The sequence below is a fragment of the Prionailurus bengalensis genome, chromosome A2 (genome assembly GCF_016509475.1).
Source record: "Prionailurus bengalensis isolate Pbe53 chromosome A2, Fcat_Pben_1.1_paternal_pri, whole genome shotgun sequence".
Lineage (NCBI taxonomy): Eukaryota > Metazoa > Chordata > Mammalia > Carnivora > Felidae > Prionailurus > Prionailurus bengalensis.
Genome location: NC_057348.1, coordinates 38422576 through 38437168, shown reverse-complemented (window position 1 = coordinate 38437168; position 14593 = coordinate 38422576). Strand labels below are relative to the sequence as shown.

The window sequence follows — 14593 nt, the reverse complement described above, 5'->3', positions numbered from 1 at the left end:
CAAAGGAAGTACGGGACTTAGAGTATTTTTTAAGTAGGAACATACAGGTGGAGGCCAGCACAAGCTCTTGATTTCATTTGATTGGGAGGTCGGACTTGGAGTTTTCTCCAGTGTCATTCAGTCATTTGCCTAAAAACTCAGCAGTTATGTATTTAAATCCCTACCCCAGCGGTCCCCCGTATCCACGGTTTTGCTTTCTGCGGATTCAGTTACCGGTGGTCAGCTGGTGTTAGGAGGCAGATGATCCTCCTTCCGAGGTACTGTCAGAAGGATGTGTCACAATGCCTAGGTCAGACACCTCACTTCAGCTCATCATGTAGGCATTTTATCATCTCATGTCATCGCGAGGAGAAGGGTGAGTACAGTACAATAAGATATTTTGAGAGAGACCACATTCACATAGCTTTTATTAGTTTATAACATTATAATTACTCTAGTCTATTATTTATTATTGTGAACCTCTTCCTGTGCCTGATTTCTAAGTTAAATGCTATCATAGGTATGTAGGTATATATAGACGAGAACATAGTGTATAATAGTGTTTGGTACTATCTATCCATTGGGGGTCTCAGGACGTGTCCCCCATGGATAAGGGGAGCTACTGTATATATAAGGTATACCTGAAAATATAGTTGAAAACGAAGGTTTTTCTTTTTTTAAAAAGTTGTTGTTAACAAAATGGAGGTGGAGAGGCCAGGAAGGGGATCGTTTTACTCCGAATGCCTCTTCATCCATTTACTTGATAAATACAGGGCACTTCCAAAATACCCAGAGAAGTGGGGCTCACCTGGGGCTCGTGTTTTACCCGAAGTGGGGCACGAGCTCAACCGATGAGGGGCTCAAACTCACGAACCGTGAGATCATGACCTGAGTTGAAGTCAGATCTGTAACTCCTGAGCCACCCAGGCACCCTTTGACTGATAAATACAAACTAGTCCCTAGCTCTTTTTTGTTCTCCGCCTTTGAACTCTAAAGGTAAGAATGCTACCATATTACATTATTAACAGTGAGCCCATTTTTCTTCCCAGGCTTCTCGCCCAACTGAGCATCTGTAGCCCTGGGCTCTCCCCCTCTGACTCTCTGAGGTGTATTCAGGGCATCCTTGCCTACACCCACTCCTTTTCCCACAGCAAGCCCCGCATTTCCTTTAGGAAATGCTCCTTTAGGACACATGTACCGGGGCTTTGTGGGAGGCGTGCTCCTGGAGCTGTTTCTTTCTCTGTTGAGACGCCCAGCCTGACACTTCCCTGGAATCCTCAGCCTGAAGGATTCCAATTTTGCCCTCAACTCGCATATGGCTATATAAGTAGCCTTTATTTATTTATTTTTTTTGAGACGCGTTTTGACTATTTCGTTGCTCCTGAACTTTTTCTTCCTGAGCGCTAAATGAAATTCTAGATTTTTAAAGATAGATCTAGATATTTCCAGTGCACAATAAAGTTGATAATACATAAATCATTTTTAACAACAGGTAATATGCATAATTTATGGTGTTACAGTGCTATCTTTTTGATATTTATGATGGATAATGCTCAGTTTTTGCCCTCATATTACTGCTTTAAATTATGCCACAAGAAAATTAATGAGAAAGTAGATTTATGGGTTTCATTTGTTTGTCAATTCGGAAATTAATTGGGTGTTAATTTTAGCCGTCCCTCATCAGAGCAGGACTTGAGTATGCGTACATTACTTTGCATTCATTGTAGCTTACCTCCCATTTACTGTGGGTCACTAGCTTTGCACACATTAAAATAGCCCTCCGGCTCATTCCCTTGATTACTTTTTGAACTGCCATGCATTAGAAAATTTACGCCTTTCTGTTATAATTATGAAAATTTGGTATTGGAAGATAGTGCTTTCATAACACAAGGCGGCACACTGACTTCTCTTCCTAAACTTGACCCTTGGATAGTCTTTCCATGAAATTGGGGCCCCTGCCAGAGGGGGCAGTGGATAGACGGACAGTAGTGTCTGAAGTGTTCGTTCACAACTTGTGGGAGTGATCTCAGTGAGAAATTAACCAGCTGGTGTTACTTTTTTCTCTTATTTCATTCTTCCTCCCCCCCCCTTTTTTTTCCCTTCGAGAATATGCTATGAAATCCTCACTTAGGGATAACAAATCTGCATCTTGGGGCCAGTTGTGGCCCTTCCATCCTGCCCTTTCTTCACCTTCTTCCGTAATCCTTCCACCAGTCTTCTCTGTGCCTCATGCCAGGAAACATAAAGTCTCCATTCTACTTTCCTCAGGGTTGCTCTCTGCTCTTGAGTCCCTAGTTTGAATGGGAGGATTCAAAATCTTGCAAGAGGATTGAGAGGAAGGCGCTGGGTTAGTGTCCTGCCACCTTGCTCTTTGCCTGCTGCTGGGGAAGAAGTCCCTCAGCTGCACCTTGCTCTTTAAAACTCCTTTATGTGTATTATGTTGCCAGGTAAACCATTTGCACATTGAAAGGGAACGGTTCATTTACCCGATGAGACCCAGAAGTAAATGTCTGCGTTATATCTTCATATAGACAAGTTTTGCTTCTTCCCTGATGGCATGAACGTGATGATCAGTATGGATTTTGAATCATCATGATGCAACATCAGTACTTCTTTTAGAACTAGAGCTTAGACTCACTCCCGCCTTTATTCTTGTCCATTCTGCAAACCCTGCACGGAGTCTAACCGATGATGTTCAGTGATTGCAAATTACAGAAATTCACACCGTCTCTCCATTCTTAGAGTTACTGTCTTCCTCCTTCCCTCCTTCTCATCCCTCAGTCTGTCCCTCCGCCCTTCTCACTTCTCCTCCTTCCCCTTCTCTGTCCCCTCCCTCCCCAAGCCACTTCCTCTCTTCATTTCCCTCTCTTCCTCTCCAGGAGCTTCTCTTAGCTCTTCAAACGCATTCCATTTTCCTTCTTTCATGGCACATGATGAACAGTGAGAAAGAGGATCTTTCCTTTCGGATGGGAGGAGAACCACGTCATCTCTGGCATCATTCTCCTAAAAAGTGATTTCACCATTAACTTCTCTTCTCTTCTCCCCATAGAAGTAGAAATACATTTTACAAAACTATGTTTAGTTTAATTTACACATCCTTTCATGAACAGACCAAGTTCTTTAAGGGCATTTATTCTGCTTCATATAAATAATTGATCAGCCGAGTTAATTTACTTCTGCCTGACTTGGTCAACCTTAATTAACTGCCCTGGAATCGAGACTGAACTTTTTGTTAGCTTAAAATCTTTCACAAGCATATGATAACAAGGGCTTTGTTTTCCCTAAATTTTCAGCATCAACACTGTAACCAAGGAAATAATCATAATAATAAAGCATTGCTTTAATTTACTATAAATACATTGGCCTGGACCTTATGAATTTTCCAGAATACTTCCAGAGTATGCTCTGTTGGCAACGACAATAAATAAGCATGCTAAACTCTGTTTTACCCCTTTCTGCGTGTTCCTTCAGCACAAAAATCGATCTTTTGAAATCAGTAGCTCTGTCATGTTTCCAGGCAAGACACGAAGTGGCCATTCTGGCTGCTTAAGCTTTCTGACATCCATATGATTGCAGCATCAGCCTTCTTAGGGTTGTGGTGAATGGATCCTATGTGACTTAAACAGACCCAGCTCATTCAGAGGAAGCCAGAGGAGGATTTGTCTTTGCGTCTGGAGGGGCTTGGTGGTGGCTACGGGGTGGTCGTGTCTTCTAGGTACATGGCTTCATGTCCATGCACTTGGGATGATTGTGGATCATTTCTTGGTCTCGATTCGCTGTGGAGCAAAGCAGTTCGTTGGGCACAGGGAGTCCCAGAGGGAAGTGGAGGTTATACAGACTGAGGGTCTGTGACAGGTTCCCTCTAAGAAAAGAGGGTTCGGCATTAGAGAATACACACGCCTCTCCTATACGTTGACCTGCTTTCAGATGTGAGGCTCAAATTGTAAAACTCAATAGAAGAAGACAAATAACGTTGTTTGCTAAAGAATGCTGACACTTTCATCTTGGTATTTTAATGCTTTTCTGTGTCCACCTGCCAGCTTCCTACTGTCTTTGTGGGGATTAGTTTTCTTTTCATCGATTTACTAATTCACGGCCCTGCCCAGGACTTTGCAAACGGGGAATTCTCTGGCACTTATCGAATGGACAAATTCATGTCTGGAATGGGAAATTATTATGGCTGCATCTTTTCCTTGACCCGCTGAGCTTTAGTTTTCTTATCTGTAAAATGGGGATAAACTTCACCTGCCTTTTCCTCCCTGATGGACTCGTTACGAGTTTGAAAAGTACCTCAGAGAGCCTTGTAGTTTGTGAAGTGCTGTACAGACATAAAGCCTTATTAAATGGCTTGGAACATTCCATAGAAAGAAGTATTGCCAGCCCAGATATTGTTAGAAATGTTCTTAGACATCGACACTCCTAATTTTTCACATGTGCTTTTCAAAAAGCTGTTTTCTCCTGATTGGTGTGGGAGATTATGGGAAATTTTAAATCTTGCAACCTACATACTACTGTTAGCACTTGACTAATTAAGGACATCCTCAGACCAAAATAATCCTTTATGCAATTTCGGTCCCAATGCCTGCACTCTCACAGACCCGATTTGCAAGCCAAGTTGCTTGGCACGATGCCTGCAAAACTTCTCCTGGAGGACTTGGCAGTCTTCTTAGAACTGCGTAGAGCAAAACCTTCTCATCAAATTGTGGATTGGAGATTGTTCTTAATCCACCCACCACCACGGTGTCAAACCAAGGAAACAGAAGCAGGGCCAGTCTCTTAGACACCTGTTCTGAGGTCAGGCGTCCCGATGGCCACAGGCTTTGAAAGCAGTCTTCTTCCTGTATCTCTGCTCCCCGGGGACCTGACATCTGGCTAAATATGCCCCATTTTCTGAGGGCAGGTAGAGATTTTATAGTAAGCAGTGTTTTTGTCTTTTGTCTTTGACCCCCTATTCCCTGATATGAACTGTACAGGCCTTGCAGAAAGTTAAAAAAAAAGTTTCTGTTTTTTTCTTTAGGTATGCTTGTGACATACCCTAAGAATTCAGTGAATTTCCTTGTTAACTACTGTTAAGACCACCATTTTCTCCCTTAAATACCTAACCACTGTCTTTTCCTTTGTTTCTATACAAATGGGCATGTTTGTGAAACAGAAACTGAAACATTGGAGGGGGTACAAAAAAAAAAAGCCTCGCTGTGACAAATTAATTCCTTTTTTGGCAACGAACAAGGTGCTCGCACGCCTGGTTCTTATATCTTAGAGAAACTTTTATTTGTATTTTTGATAGATCTTATGCTCTACGGACAGTAAGGATATGAATGCACTCTTTAAAGGACTCTCATTACTGGAAAGTCTGATCTAAGGAGAAGAGAGTGAATCAGCTGTTCCTTCTGACTTCGTTTCCCACCTGTTAACAAAAAATGCCATTCTTAATCCCCTTCAGGACTGAATTAACTTTAAAAAATAAGTCCTCTGGGTTTATGAAGTTTGTACTCAAGTTGGATCATACCATGCACTGAAAGGAAATGAAGAAAGATGTCAGTTTTTCTGCTTTTAATTTTTCATTAGATTTTCATGGAAGTCTATAGAAAAGGGATTTCACCCAACCTCTGGCAAGAGGGCAGCCTCCTGTAAAGATGTCCCAGGTATTTTAATTTCCCTGTTGTCACCTATTTCATGTGGAGGGGAGGAGTCTGTAACGCTGGTTAATAATATTGTCTTTCCGTGATGCAAAAATATTCGCGTTGGAAGTTTTCAGCCCTTTTATCCGAGGTTGGTATTTCACATTAAAGTTTTAATATTCAGACATTTCTCAGCTCTGATGTTTGAACTGTCAAGCCCTTTAGTGACTGTTGTTTTTCCTGGTCAAAGTCCTAGTCTCTGAATTTGGAGTACGACCCTGCCATTTCCGTTGTTTGCTCCCCACTGCACCTCAGCTTTAGGAAAAGACATGGTTAAGAACTTTGACACCAGACTGAACTTGTTTAAATCTTGATTGCACCATAGCTAACTGAGATTTATGCTGGGCAAATGAAAATAGTTCTCAGGGAGCCCTAGTTTTCTCATGTGCAAACTAGAGATACCAGTTGCATTCGGAAGGAAATTGGTGATATGCATAAATCAGCTGCAGGAGGGCTTGGTCCAACACTGGTGATCAATAGATGGTAATAATTGGTACTAGTAAATATTATTCTGTATCTTTTGTCATCATCAGACGCCTTTGCTGAGAGCTGAATTGGCTGCCTAGGAGAATGGTTTTGTACCTAGAGAGTAACTGGGCAGAATGTGGACTGTATTTGCATGCAGTTGATATCCTCTGGGTACTTACACCTTGTACTATATATATATATATATATATATATATGGTGTTTTATATATATATGTGTGTATATATATATAGTGTTTTATATATATATGTGTGTGTGTGTGTGTGTGTGTATATATATATATATATACTTTTTATTAGACATTTTGTACTTTCAAATTCAGACTTTTCTTTTCCTGGCCTGCCTAGGCCAGATTTCCTCCAAAGTAAATATAAGAAGGCCCAGACCTTTCAGGCCTTAAAACCAAACTCTAGAGGTTAGTAATCCAGCATGAGAAACACCTAAGTTTGAATGGGATTTCTTAGGACAATTGTAACCATAGGACAATGATCAGAGTCTGAATTTATTTGGCTTCTGAAAAGTGGGGATTTTTTTCTCCCTCAACGTGGACTATCTTACTGGAATGGCCCATTTTGAAGACTTTTCAGTACCTGAATGATTCCGAGGAGTACGAATCTTTAAATGTTCTTCGGCTTTTGACCCCTAAGGGTTTTCAGCTCGAATTACCTGGGGGGGGGGGGGGGGGGTTGCCCTCCCGGGGGTGTGTGTCAAGTCTTGATAGACTGAAGTTGGAGAAGATTCCTCCAGGAGTGTGGCATCCCCCCACAGAGCCCGCACGTAGTAAAATTTAACGTTACACCTAATATGCTGCATAGAACGACTTTCTGGTTTTTGAGCAAAACATCGAGATACACTCACAGAAATTTAACCATAAATCCTGAATTCACCCAGAAGTCTTCCCCCCCCAAGGGGAGAAAGCCTATTTAAAGGACCTCTTACAACTAAAACTCGAAGTTGGCCTGACACCTCCGTCCCCCCAAACCAGGGGACTCAGCCGCTGGCAGGGCCACACCGAGTGAAAGAAAATGACAACTGTTTATGGAGTTTGGCAGCGTGGAAGGAAGGCAGGGCCCTTCCCCTGGTGCACAACAACTGTTTTAACAGCTGCTTTTTTCTTTCTCCCCCGCCCCCCCCCCCCCCTCCGAAAATCCCTCTCTCAGGTTTTTGAGTCATGATGCAAGAATCTGGGACTGAGACAAAAAGTAACGGTTCAGCCATCCAGAACGGGTCAAGCGGCGGCAACCACCTGCTCCCGTGCGCCGGGCTTCGCGAGGGGCGGTCCAACGGGGAGACGCCGGCCGCGGACGCGGGGGCGGCCGACCTCGCGCACGTGCAGCAGCAGCAGCAGCAGCAGGTACTGTGCCCGCGCCGCGCGCCCCCGGCGCCGCGCGCCCACACGCCCGCTCCCCTTCCGCGCTCGCCCGCTCGCACGGCTTCGGGCCCAGCCTGGCCGGCTGCCTGGCCGTCAGCGGCACCTAGGAGCCCGCCCGTGGGCCCGAGAGGCCGCTTCTCAAGCCCTCGGGAGTCCAGTGTTAACCGTTGTTAACAGTGAGATGGAGTGGACCCCCCGCCCCCCCCCCCCCCCCCCCCCCCCCCCGGCACCCCTCCCAGCCCGAACTGTGTGTGCGTGAAAGGTGTCCTCCTTGCAACACAGTGGATCTTTTGGAGAGATGGATTCCCCGTGCTTGAATGAAAAAATAATAATAATAAACAGGCGTATGAAGCCTTGTGAAGAAGGGCACAGAATAAGGGATCTAAGATTGAGTAGGTGAATAAGGAGAATAGAGACAGACGCAAGCAGGCATGGGTAGATAACAGGGGAAACACAGACCTAAGTGGAAGAGATGGCTTTCTGCTACCTGTAGCATTTAGGGGTGCGGGCCGCCGACGCATGTGGCTTGTGTACATGTGACAGTTGGTATGTGGCTAGATCCTGTTAATGTTTTCAATGACCTCTTATTGGTGGCTCCCCAAAATACATATAAATTGGGACATACTCATTCTTGTCACATCCTTTGAAGGCATGTCAGCGGATATGATTCAATATTTCCAAATGGTAAAGGTGACCCAGGAAATGGTGTTGTGTGGCCAAAGTGTGGAGGCAAATTCAAATCAGTAAATAGCATCCACTCGAGGACAGGATTGTTTCCCCAGCGTCTCTTGGAATCAGGAAGTATGATTTATTTTTGTTAATAATGGATTGTTTTTGTTCCATCCTAGTCCTTGATTCGTTTATTCAGTACGTAGTTACGGTACCTTTGCAAAAAGCTGAAAAAAGAATGATATGTCTTTGGGCCTTTCGGAAAGAAACAGAAATCGTTGGGGGATGAGGAGGAGGAGGAAGGCGAACCTTTTCTCATACTATTTTCTTGGAATCTGTATCAGACAAGTAGAAGGGAATCCCTTTTTGTATTAGATTATATAGCCTTTGACAGGCGCTCAACGTGTTTTGTTTTCTTCTTGCTAAGAATTTTTCAAAATACATAGAATCGTTACATAGGAGTTAGTGGCATCGATGTGAGACCATGGGACCTGCTGGGGGCAAGATAGACAATAGAGAAAAGAAAAGGGAACTGACAGACAAGCTGAGGTCTTAATTCAGAGGGCTTCGTCTGAGTGACTTGGCCTCTCCCACCGGCAGTCCACACCATCTGTGCACGCACCTTGGGCATCCGTCAGCTGGGATTCATGATATATGTTGTCTGTAACATTTATGCACTTAAATGAATGCAAATGGCTGGATTCTAACCACCGAGGTTCGCAAAAACTATGCTTAAATGGTAGAAAGGTGTCCATGGATGTGCGTGTATCATTCACGTGGTGTTCTCAGATATTTTTGGTTATATTGAGAAGGAACAGTTGGTATTTTGGAGTGCCATTTTCTATGACCTTGCCCTACAGAGTCCAAGATCGCCTGGTTCATCATGTAGCAGCTGAGGTGGGGCTCTTGACCTATGTGGTGTGAACCCCACATACTTAGTATTTAAGGTACATTAAATACATGGGAAATTCACTTCTTCAGAGTTTTATATGAAGAACTGAAAATCACTTACTGTCTTAAAGTAGTAAGTCAGCCAAAATCTCTACATCTACACCATCAACACACACACTCACACACACACACACACACACACACACACACACAGTCACACACCCCTACACCAATAACAGCAACAACACATTGGCCTCATAGACAGTTTTGAAAGTGCATTTTAACAGCATCTTCCTTAAAAAGCATCAGTAAAAATTATTCACATCTCTCCTCCTTATCTTGTCTGTGACCACTTTGAAAAATAGGCTGTTCTGTGTTATGGATGTCAAAACCTTTGACTGTACTTTGGGACTCTATGTAAATACTTTTTGTAACAATTTTACTTTTATTTGCTATTGATATGATTTAGGAAGAAACAAAGTAGTTGGGTTTATCATTGTGGCTAAAACCCCACATATTGTGGTTCACAGGCCTTTTCAGTCTTGTAAAAGAAAATACCGACAGCTGTGAGACCCCTCTGAGTGTACAATGAGGTTCTTAACAGGTTGTCGGAGGACAAGAAAGTCTGTAGATGAAATGAGAAAAACACTACAGGGCTGAAAAAGTTTCGCGGGACTATCACCGTGTCTTTCCAGCCTAAAAACTGCAACAATGAAGCCCTTTTGAGAAATGTGAGGGTCCACGTGATGGACTCGGGTTGTTTTCGTCATTCTTATTCTACAGGTTTTTACTTGAAGTGCGAATCCCAGCAGTGAGAAAATCACAGCCATGCTGAATTCATTACTGCGGTAGTCACACAAAACCACGGATAAAATTTCAATAACTGCAGGCCACAGTTGAGTAAACAGTTGCACTGAAATTTAATTCCTGTTGACTTTTCCCCCATTCCTCGCCAGGGGCACATTCTGATTCTGTAGCACAAAGACAACAGGGGTTACAGCTTTGATTAATGTAGGACAGTGGAAGAGAATTAGAACTGTAAGATATGTTAGAAGTCCATGGAACAAAAAGATGTGGCTTAAAAGGGCTTGGTATGAAAATGAGTTAATTATGCTGTGTGTAACACTGAATGTTCTAGGATTTTCCAGTTGCACCAGTGCAATCGTTGATGATGTAGGGAGAATTTTTACCTAGTGCCAGGACTTTAAATAAATGCAAGCCTTTCCACGTTTGATTCTTATTACCAAAGATAATTACAAATGATAGCAAGTGCCCTTTCAGAATGGAGAGCTTTCACACAGATTAGCTGTGGAAGGAGTGACTTCTAGACTGGGATTGGTCTGTAGGTTGGCTAAATTAGGTCCAAACAGGATAGTTAAAAAAAAAAAAAAAAAAAAAAAAAAAAAAGTTCACAGCTGACAACCTCGAAAGGTGGCGGGAATCTGGCTTTTCCATCTTCTCTTGAAAAATCAGAAGAGCTGGTGACCATAGACCAGTATTCCTACAAGGGCAACAGTTGTTCAGGGATGAATTGGTCCTCAAGTCAGGGAGCCTGCAGCCCTCCAGTCCGCCCCAGCTCCCATCTAGCAACAACGCTCCTTCGTGGCCCTTTAGGCCTTGGAGTTGGTGGTTCTGTGGGATGCCATCATCACTCAGAAGCCATCACCCAGGGAGAGGTGCTGCCGTTAGCTGGCCGAGTCCGCCAACACACTCCCAACCCGTCTTCCTTCCTCAGAACTAAATGTATTATCTCTGTACTGTTTCAAGTCGACTTCTATCCAGGCCATGAAACTATTAGAACAATAGTTTTCTAATAATGTAATTTGATAGACTTTCTGAACATTTCTTTTAGCCACCGGGTAATTCTTCACCCGATACCATAACTGCCTCTTATTTCCTATTATGCCTTCCCCCCCCATCCCTGGGTCTGTAAAAGTTCCGTATCGGAGATGCACTACTCCATTAGGAAACTCGGCAACAAATACTATTACCAATTACTAAAGTTTTTTTTTTCTCCTAAAGAAAGGATTTTAAAATGTCCAGAGCAATTTCATAAACTGTGTGGATTAATGCGTTTTAAAAGTCTTGAATTTTAGAAAGCAGAATTTTATTTCCATATTGCTGCAAATGAGAGCTTTTTCAGATAAGCATATTACATAGAGCATAATGTTTAGAAGTTTCTCCATATACAGCATATGCTGTCAGGTCAATTAACAGAATGCATACTAGAAAATGTTTATTCAATAAAAATGAATAGCTGTTAAATAAAACAGCTATTTCTTAACAACATTCCATTTAATGATGGGGTTTTTTTTTTGGGTACCACCTGGCAGTTTTATTGTCTGAAAATCAGTATAGAGAGAGCTTTGGTTGCTGTGGTTTTGAGGTGTGGCCATTGTTTTCTAGGAGGAGGGCAGTTTAGAAGTAGTCTGTGAGAAAAACGTTAAAAAATAGATAAACCGTATATGGGAATTGAATATGGATTCTTCAGAGAGTGTGAGTCAGGGAAGTATTTGTTTCATCCATGGACATTGGTCCTTTGACATTTGGCATGAGGGTTTGGGCCTTTTGGCCCTAAAGATGCATACATGCCATCGACACATGTGTATATGTACATGTTTCCTGTTAATAATGCAAAAGAAAGAAAGAAAACATCGAATGAGCACTGAGGAGTTGAGAGAGATGTAAAGGGCAGGTATCTTCTGAAAGAAACATCATGAGAGGGAAGAAGGATCTGTTGGGTCGTGTTTTGCCAGTGAGTCACCGCACAGGGCCAGAGAAGCTCCGAGAAACAGCGTGAGTGTGAGAGAGCTCAAGAGGGAAATCTGGCTGTGGACATTCACAGGGGATATGGAAAATACAGTGTCAAAGAGGCACGGGAGAATCACAAGTCGAGAGCCTGGGGTCCTCAGGATATGAGAAACCAAACTGTAAGGACCAGAGTGTGAACACTTGAGGCTAAGCCGTTATAGGACCATTGAAAATTCCTCTCTTGACTTTCAAAATGGCAGAATGAATTTCTCCTACATTTTGTTCTTGTTACTGAAATGACTAGTGGATACTGAGCAAAAGAGGGCCGTTGTCCTGCCAACATTTTTCAGATTTCAGTGCCTCTGTGAAAAACAGCGCCTGGAAGAAGTAACTGTCCGTGTTGGGATGGGCGGTGAGCTCGCGTAAAAGAAAACATTTCTGTGCTTCTCATTCTTCCCCATATTCCTTTGTGGGAACAGTGCTGCCTTTACAGTGGCCATCACTGTCCTTGTTCCTCCCTCTACACAGGGAGGCCCAAGTGATTAGCTGTGGATTGGTATGAAGGCCAGGTCGCAGTGGCCACTTGGGCCTTACCATTCTTCTCTTTGCAAAACGTTGTTCTATTAACATTGTTAGGAATGCCCCGAAGTGGCCTTTTGCACTGTAGCTGCCAGGGACTGTGTCTGAAAGGAGGGTCTTTTGATGCCATTGGAAGGGAAAAGATAGTCAGCATTTCTGTGTCCGACAATGGAAACTTCTGGAAGGGAGTGTAGAGGAAGGTATTATTAATATTTCTTAAGTTCCCTCCTTGGTGCAGGTACTGTGATACGGGCTAGCCCCTTCCTTCACCGGTGGGTGAAAATTCAAACCCTCATTTTAAAGGGCTCACTCTACCAAGATATATTCTTGTTTGAACACAATGTGGAGTTCAAATATTACAGAAATTACTGATGATGAAAAACGTAGCGTAGGAATCAGGGCCACCAAAATGTTAGCGCAGACCACACGAACAAATTGAGATAAAACTGAGACAGGGATTCAGATAATTGTGACCAATAGAGAAAATGCTGCCCCAACAGTAAGAGATTCTCCCCTTTTCTCAATTCCTTTTTGTGGCTATTTCTGGAAAAGGCCTTTTTCACCCTGAATGCTAAATTTAATTCTCTACTCCGTGAGTTTGGACCTCCCTCTCATCAAAATATTGTCAAAGATGTATGTAACTTGTGATGTGAGCCCTGTATGAAATCCTTTCAACTTTCGATTACTAAACAGTTGTGTGTCATTAATTTCTCCGCTGAAAGTTAAGCTGGCATGAGAAACAACAAAAAGCAAGCCATGTGCGTAACAGAGCCTGGGAATAGAACCCCAGATGCCACATTTCATCATGAGAGAAGTGTACCCTCTGGACTTTAAGCTGAGGCGTCACTACTTTGAGCAGGTAATTTTAAGCCTTGACCTGTGAGCCAATAATAATAATAATAATAATAATAATAATAATAATAAACATCAACAACAACAATAATGCCACCACCCTCTATCTCTTGTCTGATCAGAAATCTTTTTGAACTTTCTGGAGGTGTGACTTTAATGGTAATTTGATGACAGATTAGCTAGCGTTGTTTTGCACAACTGGCAGGCTCCTATCTGTTCTCTGAAGGCAAGGAACCTACTTTGCTGTTTTGCAACTGCTTGTGCTTATTGACAAGTGGTGCTGACCAGGCAGAAATGGTATGTTTGTATAATGTAAACCTATAACTCCACTGATGGAGTCGAGTGTCCTTTTAGGTAGCGCATAGATTACTTGATAAAAAGGGTTACGAGGTGACTGCTTTTATGACAAAGTAGAATAGCAATATAAATGCGAGTGCTAGATGGAGCCACCAAAGGGAAGTTTATACAGGGAATTGAACCCCCTATTAGAAAGTTTCTTTTCATCACTTGGTCTTTGAACTCAAATCTATTGTAATTATGAAGTGTTACTTGTAACATTCCAGAGACCCTTCGCTAAATACCGTGTTTGATTTGCTTCAGAGAAATACAACCACATTTTTTTTTTTTCCCTTTCACCTCTGCAAGAAAATGTGGCGGAGAGAATTTCGCGTACTCACCTGGCCTCAGCTTTGTTCCACGTGAGCTAATAAACGTGCTGCCCTGGAAAATACCTTGTTAACCTTGTCTCTTACCTTTGGAGTTCTTGAAATTCATTTGTTCATTTGTTGCACCTTCTTTGATTCGACTGATCTGCGTGGTGCGTGCCTGTGTGTAAGGAGTCAGCACAGATGCCAGCAAAGCAAATTTGGGGTACAGCCTGAAATGCAAGGATGGGAGCTTTGGGAAGGTGGTTCCAAGGTTATCTGGGGTCAGCTTGCTGGAGGTTTGGGTTTCTACAACGGGGGAGGTTTCTAAGCAGTGAAGAGAGGCCGTTCAAGGGGAGGGGTGCTGAAGGTAAATTAGAGGGTTGGGGCTGGCCTGGCTTGGAAGCAAAGAGATCCCTGAGAGATGAGTAGCATCCACAAGGCTCTTGCAGTTGGTCCAGAATTTAGTGCTAGGCACTAGACCTCGCCTCATTTCATTGAGGGCTCGCTTTTACTGATCACCCATCCCCCCTTGCCCTTGCGTTTCTCCTCCTACATTTGAATCCCTTGGTCCGCTGTAAGCCCCACAAGGGCAGGGATGGCCCTTCCTCATTCCCTGATGTTCCCCAACACACAGCACAGGACCTGACATAGAGCAGTTCTTTGACAGACTCCGGGAGTGAATGAAA

The 14593-nt window shown here is 43.1% G+C and overlaps 1 protein-coding gene across 4 annotated transcripts in view; it reads left to right on the top strand.

The window, feature by feature from the left end:
* Positions 1–14593, top strand: part of FOXP1 (forkhead box P1) — a 596530-nt gene that overhangs the window by 349882 nt on the left and 232055 nt on the right. For all 4 annotated transcript variants that reach the window (XM_043587930.1, XM_043587931.1, XM_043587932.1 and 1 more), the window contains exon 5: positions 7307–7500. In XM_043587930.1, coding sequence (XP_043443865.1) covers positions 7318–7500 — 183 coding nt within the window. In that variant the 5' untranslated portion in view covers positions 7307–7317. The remainder of the gene's footprint in view (positions 1–7306; positions 7501–14593) is intronic.